This window comes from Capricornis sumatraensis, chromosome 20 (assembly GCF_032405125.1).
Source record: "Capricornis sumatraensis isolate serow.1 chromosome 20, serow.2, whole genome shotgun sequence".
NCBI classification, from domain to species: Eukaryota; Metazoa; Chordata; class Mammalia; order Artiodactyla; family Bovidae; genus Capricornis; species Capricornis sumatraensis.
This window is the reverse complement of record NC_091088.1, coordinates 11282294-11300169: the sequence shown is the minus strand read 5'-3', so window position 1 is coordinate 11300169 and position 17876 is coordinate 11282294. Positions and strand designations below refer to the sequence as shown.

General features: G+C 47.8%; 1 protein-coding gene across 1 annotated transcript in view; it reads right to left on the bottom strand.

The window, feature by feature from the left end:
* Nucleotides 1-17876, bottom strand: part of WWOX (WW domain containing oxidoreductase) — a 912592-nt gene that overhangs the window by 668760 nt on the left and 225956 nt on the right. The window contains exon 6 of the mRNA XM_068992691.1: nt 13259-13347. Coding sequence (XP_068848792.1) covers nt 13259-13347 — 89 coding nt within the window. The remainder of the gene's footprint in view (nt 1-13258; nt 13348-17876) is intronic.

The following is a 17876-nucleotide window of genomic DNA, read 5'->3' as shown; positions in this document are numbered from 1 at the left end:
AAGCTAGACAGAGTCAGTCCAGAGAAAATAAGGGTGCGTTTTTTTTTTTTTTTTCAGACAATTGCTAGGTTACACAAAGCTATGTGGTTTTAGTCTGTGACATTATTTCAGCCTATTATTAGAATTTTACCATGTCAAGTTGAATTTATTTCTCACCATGTGAATTTTAGCCATTTGTTAAAAGATTAGGTGGAAATTTTTAAAAAATCTGTTTCATTCCTTGACATATTATTCACTATACTTTCTCTAACCTAAGGTATTATTTTGCTAATTTACTATTTCCACTAAATGACCATGGAAAACCTTGGGGAATGAGACATTTTTTCAAAAATATTTAAAATATAGATTTATACACATGCATGTTTAATGTTTCTCATATAGAATGCCTATAATTCTACTGGAAGTTAAAAAAAAAAACAGAAGGTAATATTCTAAAATATGGACAGTGGTGATAATAGAAGGGCAGTCATAGCGTATTCGTGGATGTTTATGTCATCTTAGATTTGCATCAAACTAATCCAGGAAGAAGGGGCTATAGACTGACAAAACTAACCGTATGCTGATTATTTACAGAAGATGGTGAAAGACTTGGGAAGGTCCATCTTACCTCTTCTCTTTTTGTGTGTACTTGAAAATCTCCCGGGGAAAAAGATTTCAAGAAATAAAGACAAACTAATGGAGGGCCAGGAAAATGTACAATTTTCATGTTCTTTTTATGCTCATCCTTCTTTTCCGCTAATATTCTACAAGAGGCATGCACCATCTTGGTGGCCACAGAACTTGTATAAAATAACATTTATATAGAATACCAAAAGAAATACCCACAAAATAGCAATAAGGAGTAGCTTTAACATCTGCCTAAAAAAAAAAATTCATAGAGACAGCTGAGTTGAGTTCAGTCGCTCAGTCGTGTCCGACTCTTTGTGACCCCGTGGACTGCAGTACGTTAAAACGAAACAGAAGGCCAATGTGACTGCATCAAGAACTATGCCACGTGAAAGGCAAGACAGGAAGCCACTGGCTGGCCCAGGGGCTACTGAATAGCAAGCCCATGCTTCCAGCAGGACTGGGGAGGACGAGCTTTAAAGGAATCAGAAGTGGACCTGATGCAGCACGCCTCTGAGCTTGGAAAACCCGCCCACAGGGTGAGGGGAAAGGAACGTCAGCTTGGTCTGAGACACCTGAGCGCAGACGGGCCTGAGGAGCCCAGGACTGAAATCTCTTTGGTGCCCAGGTCTTTAAAGGTCATAGGGAGGTCTTGGCTAAGATTAATGTGAAGTCTTCCCCTATACGGGGGAGGAGGCACCACAAAGGTCCTGCTTCCTGCATCAGAACAGAGTAACAGAAGTTCCAGAAAGACTAGGAGAGTCACGGGCTGCAGCAGTGGTTCTGCTACTGAAAAGACCCGAGAGGAGCCTAGGGCCCCACCACTCAAGACACAGACTGACCCAGGAAGTGATGGCCATGGCAAAGGGGGGGCCCGCCTGACCCCCAGTCCAGTGCTCAGCCCCCGCACACTGCTCAGCTACTCAAGAGAGGAGCCTAGGGCCCCACCACTCAAGACATAGACTGACCCAGGAAGTGATGGCCACGGCAAAGGGGGGACCCACCTGACCCCCAGTCCAGTGCTCAGCCCCCGCACACTGCTCAGCTACTCAGAGAGGAGCCTAGGGCCCCACCACTCAAGACACAGACTGACCCAGGAAGTGATGGCCAGGCAAAGGCGGGGCCCCCCTGACCCCCAGTCCAGTGCTCAGCCCCCGCACACTGCTCAGCTACTCAGAGCAACACAACGCTTCCACGCCAATCACCCACCAAGAAGTGGATTCTCCTCTCCGTGGCTGTGATGGGCTCAGGTGACAGGACAAAGCAACTGAAAAAAGAACTTCCCTGACTAATAGAGATATTATACATTTTAAAACATTTTGACTGCAATTAAATAGATGCAAGCTTTACAAATAATACTTTGGGTCTTAACGGCGTTGCCTACAGTCTGACCAAGAGATGAGAATTACATGTCACTTTTCTGGAGGGTAACCTGATGTCACAGACCAGTGGTATTCAAAGATACTCATGTGCTTTGACCCGGGTGCTGCTCTTCCAAGAACTGATCTTAAGAAAACAAGAGATCCCAAAAGAAGCTCATGCAGGCAAGCTTCAGAGTTCCAACAGCGACAATATATAGAAGCAACCTAGCATATGAGAATTTAAGACTGGTTAAATACTCTGACCTCTATGCAGGGGATTACCGGATTCCACCTCGTCCCACATACAGCCATTCTGGGAACACAGGGGCATGCTCTTGGAGTCTGCTGATCTGAGACATCTAGGCACTGTTGTGCTTTTAGGCAGACACATTCTGCCAAGGTCCACCTCCCAAACCTCTATCATTGGTGGACTTGCACTTCTTGTACCCACTACCGGTACCTCTGAGACCACCTTCTTCTCCGTTCAGTTTCTGGTTATCAACTACTCCTTAATGTCAGCTCAAATACCTGTTTGATTATGAGTCGGTGACTGCACGGTAACAACATTTGAAGCCTAGAAGGGAGACTGAAGAACTCGCCGCTAATTGAGAGGCTCCGTGTGTATTTTTCAGGATGACGAGATATTGAGGGCTTTCTCACAAAGTGAAGAAAACCAGTGACTCACAATATTAAGAGCAGAGTGAAGTGACAGGCGGATCAACTAAAAATATAATCTTCCTCGGGGATTCTCAGGTGGCCGCCACAGTGGAGCGCGGGTGATGTATTGCAAACGTATATTCAAGGTTTTAGGCTGACAAGAACTAGCTTCTCAACAATTTACTGGGGGTGAGAGGGAGAAGGGAGAAAGACGGTCCCTGGTTATTAAAATGCAATTTCAGTGTGGTTTAAACAAAGCTTCCCAACATGTCAGTTATGTGAGAGGAGTGTTCCAATGTGCCAAAAGGCGTGGTCAGAAGGTATCAGGAGGAACACCGAGCTGGATTCGCCAGCCAAGCTGGAAAATACAATTTTAAACCAACCACAGACACTGTGACACTTTTTTTTTTTTTATGAGTCTTACATAATCCAAGAGTTCTCCGAGAGGCACCAGACATTAACCTTAACATCACGAGTTTCCTTAACATCACGAGTTTCCTGTGTCCCTGCTTGTACGGGTCTGAGAACAGCTTGGCCATGCGGCTCAAGCCCACACCTGGTTAGAAGGGCAGCTGTATTTTCTGTACCTGAAATAACTATCACGCAAAATTACTTTACAATTTGTTTCCCAGGATGTTCTAACATACAACCTCCATACCACCCAAGGAGGTACCAAGGCAAGACCTTCAAACGGCTAAGAACTGGTGCCTTAAAATCAAAGTTTAGGTCACCAGCGCCACAGTGAGTTTCCACTTCTGGCTGCACTTCTTTCCCGCCTTCCTTTCTTTCCTCCCCCCCTCCCTCACCCTCGCCCACCCACCCATCCACCCCCTCCCTTTCTGGAGCTTATGCTATGGCAGTAAGCTTAACACTCGCAAAGGAGGAGGATGCTGACAACAAAAATGGTGTTACGATCCGAAATGCACTACATCTTTAATAGGTACTCAGGTACTACATGTCACGAGCACTTCGTTATTTAAACCTTTCAGCCGTCCTGCAAGGGTACTCCCGTCACCTCCACTTTTACTGACGAAGAAACTGAGGATCAGAGAGATGAAGGAATGTGCCACGGTCACCATGTTAGTAAGGTGTGGAACAGGGCCTCAGAGCGAAGGCAAAGATGAATGAGCCAAGGTCTCTGCTTCTCTGGGGCTCAGCCTAACAAAGAAAAACCAATACAGGAAAAAGCGTCCCCAAAGTACTCCACGCCCGACGCTCCCACAAGTGACTCATCAATCCAATGAGTGTGGACTTAGGAGGAGGGGAAAGCAAGGCCCCACAGAGAATGCGGCAATCTGCCAGCGAGCAGGTCAGGGGCAGGTGGGAGGCAGTGGCCGAGGCCCTGAGTCAGGGGGCGGGACCTGTAACCACCCCTGGCTTCCCCGGTGGCTCAGTGGTAAAGAATCTGCTTGCCAGTGCAGGAGACGTGGGTTCGATCCCTGGGTCAGGAAGATCCCCTGGAGAAGGAAATGGCAACCCACTCCAGAATTCTTGCCTGGGTAGTCCCATAGACAGAGGAGCCTGGAAGGCTATAGTCCATGGGGTCACAAAGAGGCGGACACAACTTAGAAGCTCACCGGCAAAGCAGAACACAGAGGCCCCGGGCTGGGGCGATCCGATCTATAAATGAGGCAGCAGGATGGACCAGCCTCCAGAGGCCACCCGAGGGTCTTACTTGCAGGAAAGGATCAGGGCTGGGTTTGTGTTTGAGAGCGACCACTCTGGCAGTTCAGATGTCTGAATTGCAAAGTGACCCTCTGGTCGCCTGCTGTCTACCAGATCAGTGTCACTAGGAAAACAGGTAGGAGCCCAGGGGAAACCAACGCTGACACTGGGAGCGAATGCAGAGACAGCTGCTGCCACTTCTGCTTATAGACTTCAGGGACAGACACCTTCTAGGCATTTGGGAGAAAAACCACCTGACCACTTAATTGAGGGGATGAACCTCTCTTCTCGTGAGGGGTGTTTAACCTCTTTTACACGTATTTCAGCAACACAATTTCCTCTCGATCATAGGAAACTGGCTGGAAGGTGCATCCCCTTCAACCTTGAAGTGACCTTAACCACCTTCCCAGCAGGCAGGGGTTGCCGCCCATCCTACCGGTAGGACAAAATTCCTTCAGAGACACCATGTCCTACATGACGGATTTCTGAATGAGACAGAGCTTTCTGATTTTCCAAACTACTATCGAAGTGGAGCTCAGCAACAGAGCAGATTTTGGACTCAGCTCTACAGAAGGCAATGGCAACCCACTCCAGTACTCTTGCCTGGAGAATCCCATAGAGGGAGGAGCCTGGTAGGCTACAGTCCATGGGGTCGCAGAGTCGGACACGACTAAGCAACTTCACTTCACTTTCACTAGTCTCACCATCTACTAGCTGGCACGAGCTGGGTCAAGGTCTTTTATCTCTTTCCTGCTGACTTCTTGATGAAATGCGGTTGAGCATCACATTAGGCTGAACCATAAGACAACGCCTTTCTTCTACAATTTTTGACCTACCCCATGAAGTCCTTGTGAGGGTAAAATGGGATGGCAGAAGAGTGCTTAGCTGTGTGTGACACATAATAAACAGGTGATAAATACTAGCGATTACTATCTCTATCATCATTTTACAGTTCCAAGTCCCAACCAGGGCTTTGGTGTCTTCATTATTTAAACAATACTTGCTTGTCTTAGTTGACCTGCTTTCCCTTATGGTGGCATTTCCACAACTCAGCACAGCACACTATTCTATTCAAACTCTTATCTCTTCTTTCAGCCTCTAAGGAACACAGAGTGCTATCTGCAGAGAAGTGAAATGAACCATGCCCACAACACTGGCTATATATACTGATTTATATCATATATACTGATTTATCTGGACCAAACCTAACAAAATCCAAAATGGAATGTGTCTCTCATAGTGAGGAAAGATGCTTTTCAAATGAGTTACATTTCAAGGGACAAGGGGATTCTAGTCCAGAGGTTAGCAAACCACAACCCCCAGACCAAATCCCAAATCCAACCCACTTCCTGTCTTTCTAAATAAAGTTTTATTGGAATCTGGTCTTGCCCAATCATTTACACATTATCAGTAGCTACTTCCACATCACCGCGGTTTCACTCAACACTCAAGAGACACTCAACACTGTTGAATGGCTGCTACGGAGACCATTTGGTTCATGAAGGGAAAAACACTGGTATAGCTATTCATTTATATAAATATTTATTTATCTGATTCTTTATAGAAAAACTTTGCCAACTCATGCTCTGGTCCAGCGCGTTAAGGAATCAATGCTGAAGACCAGCAACTAAGTTCATACCATTTGCTGGTATTAGCGCCCTAACACTGGCTATGCATTGGCTATGCACGTGGTGGGCTGGTAGGTGAGGCAGGAGGAGGCCACAGAGTAACTGTATGTACTCTCCACAGCAGGGTTTTTACTCTTCCTGGAAGGGAAGGTTTTTTTGTGTGTCTTCAATTAACATACATCACTTTGACTTCTGGAAACATGATAGTGATGGCTGAACCTAGAATTCTGTTGGGAAATCAAAACTGTTTATTTTGCAAACATCGCTGTGGTTAATTCAAACACATTGTCATGTATTCCTTGGCAGTGATGACTTTTAATGATGGCAAAAAGGCTCACTTTTTCCCTAACACATTTAATTGCAAAATGGCTCTTAATTAATTTAACAACCATTCTTCTTCAGTAAGGATATGTTTTTGAAGATAGTCAGCACCGCGCAAAGCTATTTAAAAAAAAAAAAATCCTTAAGCTTCACAACTATTTGAAAAGAGTGATAGGCACAGGAGAAGTGAGAGGGCAAACGGCTTAATTTCAATGTCTAGCCCAGTTCCTGGCATTGTTGTAAACACTAAATAATTAATGACATGAAGGGAAAAACTTTTAAAAATAAGCCAAAAGAGGAGGGGAGAAGAGGCATATGGAGTCCTTTGGTGCCTCACAATACAGAGGTTAATTATTTTTACTGTGGCCCACTGTAATTCTCACTTATTCCAAGCAAGCTGCCCTTAAGGCCACTCAAATCATCTGGAAAGCTGCCTAAAACCAGGGGAAACAATAGCAGCAACGGCAAAGGAGACAGTCTACCCATCTGCTCCGAAAGAGAATGGGGAAGCACCCCCTTTGAGTCCGTGGCTTTGTGAAGAGTAACGAAGGCCAGGGAGACGAGCTCACAGCAGAGTCCTGAGTACTCTGTGACAGTGACGCATCACTATAGGAGCAGTATTTCTGCTCAGGGCTGGCCCTGCATATAGTTTACGGGCAACGTGAAGCTCATGTCCTTTCTTGCCTGCGCTGCGAGGGATCTCAAAGCTCATTTTCAGACCCAGTTTTTTAAAAAACACTTACTTATTGGCTGCACCAAGTCTTAGCTGTGGCACGAGGGAGCTTTGGTCTTTGCTGCAGCATGCGGGACCTAGTTTCCTGATGAGGGATCAAACCCGGGGCCCCTGCACTGGGAAGCGGAGTCTTAGCCACTGGGCTACCAGGGAAGTCCCCAGGTCCACTGTATTAACGGCTGCAAAGACTTCATGAGACCCGCACTCCTCTGCAGTCATGTCTGACCAGTCCACTCTGATCCTCCTTTTCTGTTTTGACAGGAATCTATCTTATTTCCATTGTATCATACTGGATATATTCATGAAAACTCTCGAGTCATTTTAAGGATCAAGACAGGAACACACACATACTGTGCCAGCCACGGGCACAGTGCACTGAGGCGTGCCTGCTTGCCTCCTGAGTGGCCTCCTCTTCTCAACTGGCCTGACAGGTCTGTGCGGGGACCTGCTCGACATGCACCTGTAGAGCGAGGCCCAGAATGCTCAGCCCACGGCTACGCGGCTGGCAAACGGCAGAGCTTGGGTTTGAACCAAAGCTCAGTCACTCCCCCAAAACTCTGTTCTTTCCACTGCACCACGGGGAAAGTAGGGCGCACCAGGGCCCTCGGACACACCCAGCCCATTTTCTGCTCTTGGAAGTGAAGTTTTGCTGGGACACAGCCACATTCACCCACGTAAGTCCTGTCCACGGCTGCCGCTGACACAGATGGCCTTACCGCCCGAGAAATCCGAGGCGCTTCCTCTCCGGCCCTTTTCAGAAAAGCGTACTGACCCCTGCACTACACTCTTGTGTCTGTATTTTTGTTTCATAAGGGATGACAGAACACCATCTGTTTTACAAATATTGTTTTAAAGAATTATGTAAGAACGTTTGATGCCTAAAGAGTTAAGCTTCAGAAGGCAAGACATCTACTGTGGATGGAAGCCTTCTCTGATGTTTCTAGACACGTTAAATGCTTCACAGTACGGTTTTTTAATACCTCAAGGTGGAAAATGTAGGGGATGGGGAAAAATGAACCTGCAGACTTTGAAAAATGTTTTGCAAGATACTGTAATTAAGATCTAGATTTAGAGAGTTTATTACAGTTGAAAAAAAAAAATCTGCCTCTCTGTTTTTCTTTTACTTTCAAACTGTTCAGAAAAGCAAAGCAACATGATACTCTGTCACACAAACCAGAAATGGATTTCTCACGTTGAGCAAAAAGTAACAGAGATACATGGGCTAGAACGTTACTCTTAAAACCAAACTGAGGAGAAGAAGAGAGATTAAGCTGTAATTTATACACTAGTCTTGCAGGGTAATTTAACCCTCAAAAATTGGGATTTATTTATAATTTATAGCCCACCCACTTCTGTAGAAGGACTGGAGACAGCAAAATTGGAAATAAGAATTCAAGAAAATTAAATCTGGGATTAGTACTTTCCGAAATTCCTGAATTTTCAAGTTCTAAGAAGTGAAATTAAATAACTTTGTTAAGATTTCTCCCTCAAATGTATAAACAGTAAAGAGGAAACAGAAAAAGTATTCTTTCAATTTTTCTTTAAACACCACTATCCAATTTTTAAGTGAAAGTATTTTAAGTATTTTTAAGTGAAACAAAGCTTGATTTCCTTAAATTCTGCTGGAGACAGAAAGCTGAAAAGAGAAAGTAGAGATCCACGGCCAAAACAAAATTCTAGAAATCTTTAGAACTGCAGGTGTTACTTTAAAATTATCTTATGGTCAACTTCCATTAACTTCTAAGATGAATCAAAGGCCTTAGATGATATTATTAGAGCTGACTGGTAGCTGAAAGCCAAGCAATAAATTCCCTATAGTATGTGCCATCACTGAAAGTTTTCAAATTTCAAAACTGGAATCCAGGTGTCCATTATTTTAGGAATATACAGAACTCAAACCATAAAACAGTATCTGATAAAGGAAATACATATATATATATATTTACAGAAGTCTAAAGCCCCTGAACTATTGTTACAGGACCTGTTCAAAATGAATGCTTTTCAGGAAATTAAGCAGTTGGTATGATGGATGAAACTGTGCAAAGGTATCCCAACAACAGCCTACCGGCTTCAGAGCCCACTACAGAGAATCCTGATGCTCATTCGGAATCACCAGGAAGGGTCTGAGCTCTTCACATCCTGACGGAGGCCCTGACCAGCCGGGCATCAGGAGCATGGAGGCTGGCTGCTCTCCAGGACTGCGGTTTCAACAAAAATATCCTGCAAAACTCAAGTTTGGCTGGGACTCACCACAGGCTTTGGTTTGGAACTTTCCAGTAATGCCCCAAAATAATTGGACCTGAGACACACTGGCCGACCACCACCACCACTGATGCGGGGGAGAAGTGCCCTGGGAGCTCTGAGGCCTCCTGGGCTGACCACCCAGAAGAAGAAGGAGTGGAGGGGGACAGGAGGGATGGCGGGCGAGGGGGAGCGGGCAGACAGACAGACCGCGCGGGCGCAGGGACGGGTCGGTCGGGGCATGCAGAGCCTCACGAAAACTGGCTTGAAGACAACACCACCACCTACCAAGCATTCTTGCCAAATAAAAATTAAACAGGAATTTGAAAGAGCCTTTAGCATTGGCTACCATTTCACAGGAAAAGGAGAAGACAAAAGAACCAGCTGAATGAGACCACCGGGGTGCAGTCAGTGAAACACAGACCACAGAAAACTCCAGAGGACACACCTGCCCTTGAAACACATACGCTGCACTAAATAAACAGAAATTTAGAAACTGGAGGGAGACATACAGGCTAAGATGCACTGACCTCATTTGATTTCTGATTTAAGTAAACTGAGAGGATAGAATACTCATTGCCTTGAATGGTGTTCGGCCCCTAAACTTCTGAGTAACTTGGTCCTCAGTAATTCCTACCAACCCAGAAATCCACACTGAAGAAAATGCCTGAAGGGTGAGGTGGAACAAGAAGCGGGGTCGCTGTGGATTCAGACAGACCTGGGTTCCAATTCGGGATCTGCCACTTGCTAAAGTCAGGAAAGAGAGTTGGCCTCTCGGTGAGAAGCTGGAGCCTTTCCACTGCAAACAGAGATAAGATGAGTCATGCCTGGGGATGACTGTAAGGAATCAGAGAGAGAACATGGGCATAAGTGCTGGGCGTGTGGCCTTGCACGGAATAAACAAATGTCAGAGAGGAATGATGATCTGCATAACCACCGTTAGCAGGGCTCATTCTGAAAAGGCTCAGTCTCCACCCCATGCCACCACCCCCCCCAAAAAAAACGTAAAGAAGAAGAACGTCCGAGGAGAGGCTGAAGCCACATGCCCTCCTGGCGGAAGGCGGAAGGAGACTGGCTCATCCGTACCATGAGCTGCATCTTCCAAAGAGGTTCGCACTGGTACCCGTTTCTACCTTTTCCAGGCTCACACTACATGCGCTGCTGCCCGCCCTGGCATGGCAAGACCACCGGGCTGGGGCACGAACCGAGGGGATGCACACGGTAAAAAGCGCCCGAGCGGACTCCTGGCGTGCCTGCAGACGGGCCTCGGCACAGACTGCTAAGTGCGTGCGTCCACGCGGCACTTCAGTGGACGGGTTCTTCCTCTCCTCAGTCCAAGGGCGCAGAAAGGAGTGGGCCCGGCATGGGTAACCTCTCCTTCGTTTGCCATTACGTTTTACACATAAGGAGATGTTAACATCAAAAGATGGGAGCTGGAGATAGGAAGAGAGCGACACGTGTTTTTCTGGCAGTTCAGTCATTGACACTTGAACTCGTTTCTGACAGTTCTCAGAATCCACAGACCTGTGAGGGCTGAACTGTCATATGCTCGGCTGGGGAAGACTTCGCCCTGCTGGTCTTTCAAAGGGAAAGTTCTGTGGGATTTTCATGCTGATTTGTCTAAATCCATGTAAAATATTGGACCCTAAGAGACTGATGAAAGGAGGTTCATGGCATAGGGTTGGCTAAGAGGAAAACTGCTTTTGTTTCTGAACCAAGGAGTACAGAAATTCAGAATTCATTTGCTAAAATCCAGAATTAGGGCAGAATGGGAGACCACTTTTCTCCAAGAGTTTGGGCTTGGTGATCACAGAAGGCAGTTGGCTTTGATGATTTCTGAACTACTTAACGGTTAAAAACGAATGGTCCCATTAAGACTTGGAAGGCAGTCCTCTTATGTAACTGTTGGCTCTGCTCGGCTAAACGCCTCCTCCCAGCGAGCGCTGACACCAGGACTGGAGGGAGAGTGCAGCGACAGCGCGTCTCAGCTCCCATGGGAGCGGCATGGTGTTGGGGAGCAAGCGGAGGGAGTCACAGCGGACGGAAATGCTGCCTCTGCCACCGACCTGCTAAGGCAGCCTGCGATAGTCACTCACTGTCTCGGACCTCGTTTTCTGGCCCATTGAGAACGACAGACAGGGCAGCAAGGAGGCTCGGCAGGCGGGCTGCCCGGGCGTGCCCGGCCTCAGCGCCCCTGCTGGCTGGCCGCGTGCCCTCGGATAACTCACCCTCTCTGGTCTCATTTCCCTCGACTGCGTGATAGATGTAAGGACAGCACTTACCCTGAGGGCTGCTTGGAGAATTAAGCTAGGAACAGCACACAAAGGGTACTGGGTGTGGGGCTCATAGCAAGCTCTCGAGAAATGAGCTGTTACTGCTGCTACGGTCGGTATTATTATTGCTGTTCTCTTCCAAACAACCGCAGAAATGCTAGGTCGAGGAGTAGGCTGCCAGAGGTTAAACACTGCCTGCTTGCTGGCAACTCGCACAATGGCTTGGGTGAGCTTAACTGGGCCTCCATCAGCCACCACTCTCTTTCCAGAGCTGAGAAGAGAGCCTGGGGCTTTGGAGGCATGTGTTAAATGCGTGTTAAGTGAAGAAGCAAGCGGATAAATGAATCATGAAGGGAGGAAAGGGCAAATATTTAAAGAGCTACAGCTCTGTCTTGATGGGAGGTTCTCTGGAAGCTCTGGCAAGGGCTGGCAGCTACCAATCCCTGCCAAAAGGGCACACAGTGGGGCTCACCTAGGTCCACTGGCCTGCGGACAATGCCCAGCTAGCTATTCGCTGGAGCACAGGGCAGGCCCCTGGGGTGGGGGCAGCGGGGAGTGCAGATCTCACTAAAGACTCTCACTTGACATTTCAATCTCAAGGACTCGGGCTTGCTCCAGAAAGGGCTTTAGGGGACAGACTTCTCAACGGTCTAAAAGAACGAGTGAGAAAACGAAGGGAGAAAGAAGAAGAGCTGGCCACTGGACAGCATTGAGGAGTCGGGCCAACATCACGCCATGGGAACATCTGGTCTGAGACACCTCCCCTCCCATCCATTATCTCCGCAGAGAACTGTTAAAACCAGCAAGCCCGACGGAGGCCAACCCTGAGACCGCTTGTCACTGATCAGCCTGCTCCAAACTCAGGGACTCTGGTGCCGACTGTGGAATTATTTTACCCTTGGCACCACGTGGACTATTATTAACTTAATCCTTGGGTTTAAATCAACTCACTGGAAAAGAAAAATTAAACGAAGTGATTTGTTAAAGAAATTTAAACCTCTATGTTAAATGAGAAACCAGTATTGCTTGCCCTTAAAAAAAAAAAAATCAGAGGGAACTGTAAAAATAAACACTTGGAAACAAAATATTGTAATGAAAAGGAAGCTAACCACCACCGCTTTCCTCAGTTCTGGCTTTAAGAGCTGCTTGCTCTCTGTTAGGAAAGGCGGTTGGTAAGGGATGGCCAAAAAAAAAAAAAAAAAAATGCCAGTCCTCAGCAAAGGCTCCCTCCGTCAGGCATTTTTGAAAGTCTGAGAAAGAATGGAAAAACAGAAGTTCTCAGATGTGAGCCCACGCTTTTGGAACCGTGTCCACGGGCCACGTAAAACCATCGCAGGTTTGCTAAACAGTAAAACCTTCTTCCCGTGCTCTGAGGTTCAGCCCCCTTGTGGAACTAGAGAGCTGACCTGACCTCTTCCTAAGTGCAATGAAAATGGAACTTCTCCTCGATCCTGGGAGGTGCCCTGAAGATGTCTGTGATCAGGATGCAGCCTGCAATCAGCTGCCTTTTACGAGGTCGCTTTTTACTGATGCTTAGTAGGATCTTTTTCTTGTTTTCTGGGAGGCTGTTATGAGATTGATGACACGTCTCATAATGAGGAGGGCTCAGAGTCAAAAAAATACGGTACACCTCGACCGGGCCAGGATAAATGAGCCTCCTGTTTGGACGCCAAGACGGCACAATAGCCTTCCATCTTCCCGGTTGTGTTCATCTGATAAAGACATTACAATGGCGAGATATTATGATCTATAACCCTCTGCTGGAACACTCACACATTCTTGGCCTTGAATGCTTGAGCAAAATGCTGCACGCTACGGAGCAGAGCAAGGTCCAGGGTCATTGCTTCTACCTTGGCTTTGTGCTGGAATGAGAGAAAATAAAAAGAAATGATAAATAACAGCAAGTTTAGTTCATGGTATCAAGTTACAGTAAATGTGTTATGGAACATGTCGGAATTCCCCTGTTTAATATTAGACGCCCAGGGAGAATATAAATCATCGGAATGAATAGAAGAACGGGGCTTTTTACTGCCAAGTTTAGGGAGGATGGGAGGCTGGGACTCTGCTAAAACTCCAGGCTGAGGGCCTGTACTGTTTGACTCAGCGCCCGAAACAGGATCCACAGGGTCCGGGGGCTCATGTATCTCCTCTCAAAGTGCCTCCTAACTATAATGACAGAGATACACGAGGACGAAGCCCGCCTCCTGCAGGAACATCAAAGGCCACGTGGGAATCTCAAAAGCTGCCATCTGGGCTCTGGAACCACTCCACTAAGCCTGCCTCAGAAATGAAACACAAGGCATGGACAGAAAGTACAAAGGCAGGCAAAACTCGGTAATACCAACGGAGCCCGACAGCCCTGCATGCCCCTGCTTTAGAGACGCGGACAAGCCAGGTTCGAGCACCCTGGTTTAGAGACCCTGTGAACTCTGTGGGTGTGAGGCACACGCGGCTGACAGTAATGATGCTCCTGATGTCTGACCTTGGGTGACGGTGGGTGGGCATTTACAGGCATCATCGCACCCTCAGGGCAACTGAAGGCTACCTTGCATTTGGCCTGTTTTACACTGTGGCATCTTATAAGAGACTGAATACAGAGCTAGGAAGTGTGGATGGTGAGGCCTCAAGCCAGTCTGACACTGAAGCCCAAACTCCCTCCTGGAGCCACACCAGAAGCGCTGCAGCAATCACTGAAGCCGCCCCGTCCCACTGCACGGGCCCCAGCACAGTTCCAGAAAGACCATGCCTTTCAAGCAGGCCCTGTGTTTACCAGGCCCTCCCGATTTTTAAGTCTGCCTGGACTCTGCTGTGGGCTGAAATGCTACGACTTCTTCGGTCTCTCTCCTCAGAACAGACGGCCAGGCTACCTGCCTGATCAGGTAAGTGGATTCCCATAAGACAGGCGGTGAGCCTCGGAATCCTTGTCTAGACTGCAACGCTGAAGTAAGACTAGTGAGAATCACAATGTGCTCGGAGGCTCTGAAGGGGGTGCACGTGGCTCAGTGGAGGGCACCCTCCACCTGGACGGACACACAGGCTGTGCTGAGACGCTTAGTGTGTCTGCAGAAGTTCACCTTGGCCACCAACATCCTGGACCATGACCCGAGTCCCAGGCCTTGGACAGTGAACACCAGGCCGACACAGCTGGGATGCACAGACTCTGGGCCACCTAACCTTTCTGAGCCTCAGTTTCCTCACTTGTAAATGATGAGTGTTCATCATCTACTCAGAGTCGTGAGGCTAAGCGCAAAGCACCTAACAGCCTGCCTAGAAGACAAAAGGTGTTTCATCACTTTAACCGGAAGGAGGGAAGATGCCCGTGGTGACAAGCTCTTTCCCCGAGGCCACTGTGTAATAAATGGTTGTTCAGGAGGGCGACAGGGCAACAGGGTGGGTGAAACTGTGTTCACGGCAAGTGAGGCTTCCCCCAGAAGACCACATTGTACCAGATCACTGTTGGACCCTGGAGGATCCAGGTCCTGCCACTAACAGGGCCCAGTTTTCAGGAAAGGCCATAGAGAGGAATTCAGTGACCTCCCCAAACCCCAGAAGTCTGGCAAAGGCAAGTTGGCCGAAGTAGATCTTAAATTCCTCAGGTAACAGCAGCTGCACACACCTGCAGATTCTGGAAGAAGGAGAAGCATCTAACCTGATCCAGGAAAAGAGCAGAGTGCCAACATGTGGGTTTCATTAGAGCTTCCTGAGATCAGGGAATATTAAAGCTGGAGGGTTCACAGTAAGGCAAGGCCACAGCCCTCATCCCATATGAAGGTAAGCTGCCACCAGGAGAAGGGGCTGCACCCGAGTGATGCCGTACCCTGTACAGAGGGCTCAGGACTCCAGATGGGCAGCAAACCGCACTCCCACCACCCCACCACCCCCCGTCCCCACTTTCCATCTGCGTGATGGATGTTTTCCTGTGGCTCAAGTCTTCAGAGCGGGACGTCTGTCAAAATGGCTAGCTTTCCTTCCCCATAGATTCTTATGCCTCCCGAATGCTCAACTACCGGTTCTGACGTTCAGACGTGGCAACTCAAATGGCCCTTCACCCTCATCCTGCTCCTCAGGCCCCAGCCGCCCCTGGCGCAGAGCACGACACTAGTCACCAACGCAGAATCTTACGGAGCTTTGAAAGGATCGCAAGAGGAAAACCGGATATTTCTCCTATTAAGGGAGGGGTGGTAAGGACAGACATGGCTCCTCTCAGCTGAGTCCCTGATGGAAATCCCCAAGGAATGTGCTGGCTACATATTAGAAAAGAATGCATGTACATTTTCCCCCCATAAAACAGGGAGAACATTCCCAGATGGTAACCCCAAAGCAAAAATTTCAATGAAAGCGATGGCGTGGCCAAGCCGGCCAACGTGTTCTTCTAATGTGCGGTTTGCACGTGGTGAGCTGTCTTTTGGTACCGCCCCCCGCCCCCACCACCTCGCCCCTTGCTGGAAGATAAAACACAGGGCTGCCACCACCAATAAGAACAAAATCAGAACGTACGTATCCAGGGGGAACGAGGGGTCACAAGCCATCAAGCAGTTCAACAGACTAATCCACAGGCGGTGGGTTACCGGGCTCCTGGGGACAGTGACTCAAGCCCACACCCAATTACTCAGGTGACCCCCCTGCCCTCGGAATCAGGCTTCCTCTTTCTGCTACTGACCCTGAGAAATGCAGAGGGACTGCGTGCGTAGTTTAGTTAAGCCCCGAAAAGGGAAACACAGCTTTCAGAGGGAGGGCACACAAATGTGCTGACGTGTGTGTGTGTTGCGGGGGGGTTGCTCTTCTGGTCGTCTAACAAACTTCACAACGCGATAGAAATGTTTTTATCGTGGGACGTGCTCCAAATGAGAAGGCAGGGGCTGACGGATTGCAAGCAGAGAGCATTTCTGAGGGATAAACTGCTGATTGCTAGGTGAAAGCAAGAGGCCCCATCTGCCAATGTGAGCTTTCCTGCTGAGTCTATGAATTTGAGACTGACCACAATCCGCTTTCTTGGTATAACTCATTTCTGCTGTTGTTGTTGTTGACTTTAATTTGGAAGGAATTATAGACTCGCAAGAAGTGGCAAACACAGTACCCGAAAATGCTCACATACCCATCTCCCCGCATCCCCCAGAGGGGACGACTTATCCAAGAAGCACATCATCAAAACCAGAAAATCGACATTGTCACAAAGTAATTCATTAGACTCCAGATGTTACTTCGATTTCACCAGTTTGGGGATGCACTCGTTTTCTTTTATTTGAAATATCTATGCATATAATTCTATGACATTTTTATCACATGCAGAAATTCATAGAACTATCACCACTTTCAACATACAGAACTCTTCCATCACCACTAAAGAACCGCTGAGATTTTCAACTAAGATGTTAAATCAGCATATGCCATCCAGGACGTGAAAAGTTCAGACTCTATCTGGCCAGTCTCTGGGCTCTAGATTTGCAACACACACACACTTCTAGCTTAAAACATTTTTGTAGCTTGGAAGATACGACCTGGATCCCTTACTGTGTGGCTCACACAAGTGCCTCTGTATCAGTCAAGACGAACTTCAACAAGGAAGGAGCCCCCAAACCCCTCAATGTCATAAGAAAACCAAGCATTATGACTTGTTCATGCCTCAGGTCAGGGGGGCCCCTGTCACTGTAATGGCCAGGGACCCAGGCAGGTGGAGGCCGGGGCTGTTTCCATCCCCTGTAACATCACCAGCCTCCACAGGGCGGGGAAGAGAATCCGGCTGCACACTGAATGCCACGGGCTGCCACCCCGTGGTGCCAGGGGTTGCTTCTGCTAACACTTTGTTGGCAGAGCACGTTCTGTGGCTGTGCCTAGCTTCGAAAAGGTGCAACCCTCCACACGCCCAGCAAGAAGAGAAATGCAGCATGCACACAGTGAATATCAGTAACACCAACGCACACTCCATGATTTTGCCCTCTCTACTCTCCAGGCTCATTTCAGGCCACCTCCTGCTTCATAATTTCAGTAGTCATAGAAACATTTAGAAAAGACAGATGGATACGGACAGAAAGTATCTACAATGCCACCACCCCACTATTAACTGTTGGCTTTCCCTATGCCCCTCCCCCCTCCCCTCCTCTCTACCCATCTACCCATCGATCCAGCCAACCAGCCAACGAGCCCCCCACCTAGCTTTGGCTGACAGAGACAACTTCCTACTAAACTTTGAATCTTTAAATGCTATAAAACGCCTATCCAACCCTTCCCCAAATCCACACTCTTTTCTTTAGCCACACCACTGTACACAAGTTTATCATCTCAGGGAAAAGAGGAGTGCAAACTTCCCTTAAGTTCCATCTACAGATGCTGGCACCCATCATTTTAAAGCAGGAATGCACAGGTGTGGAAGCAGCAGGCAACGTCTAAGAAG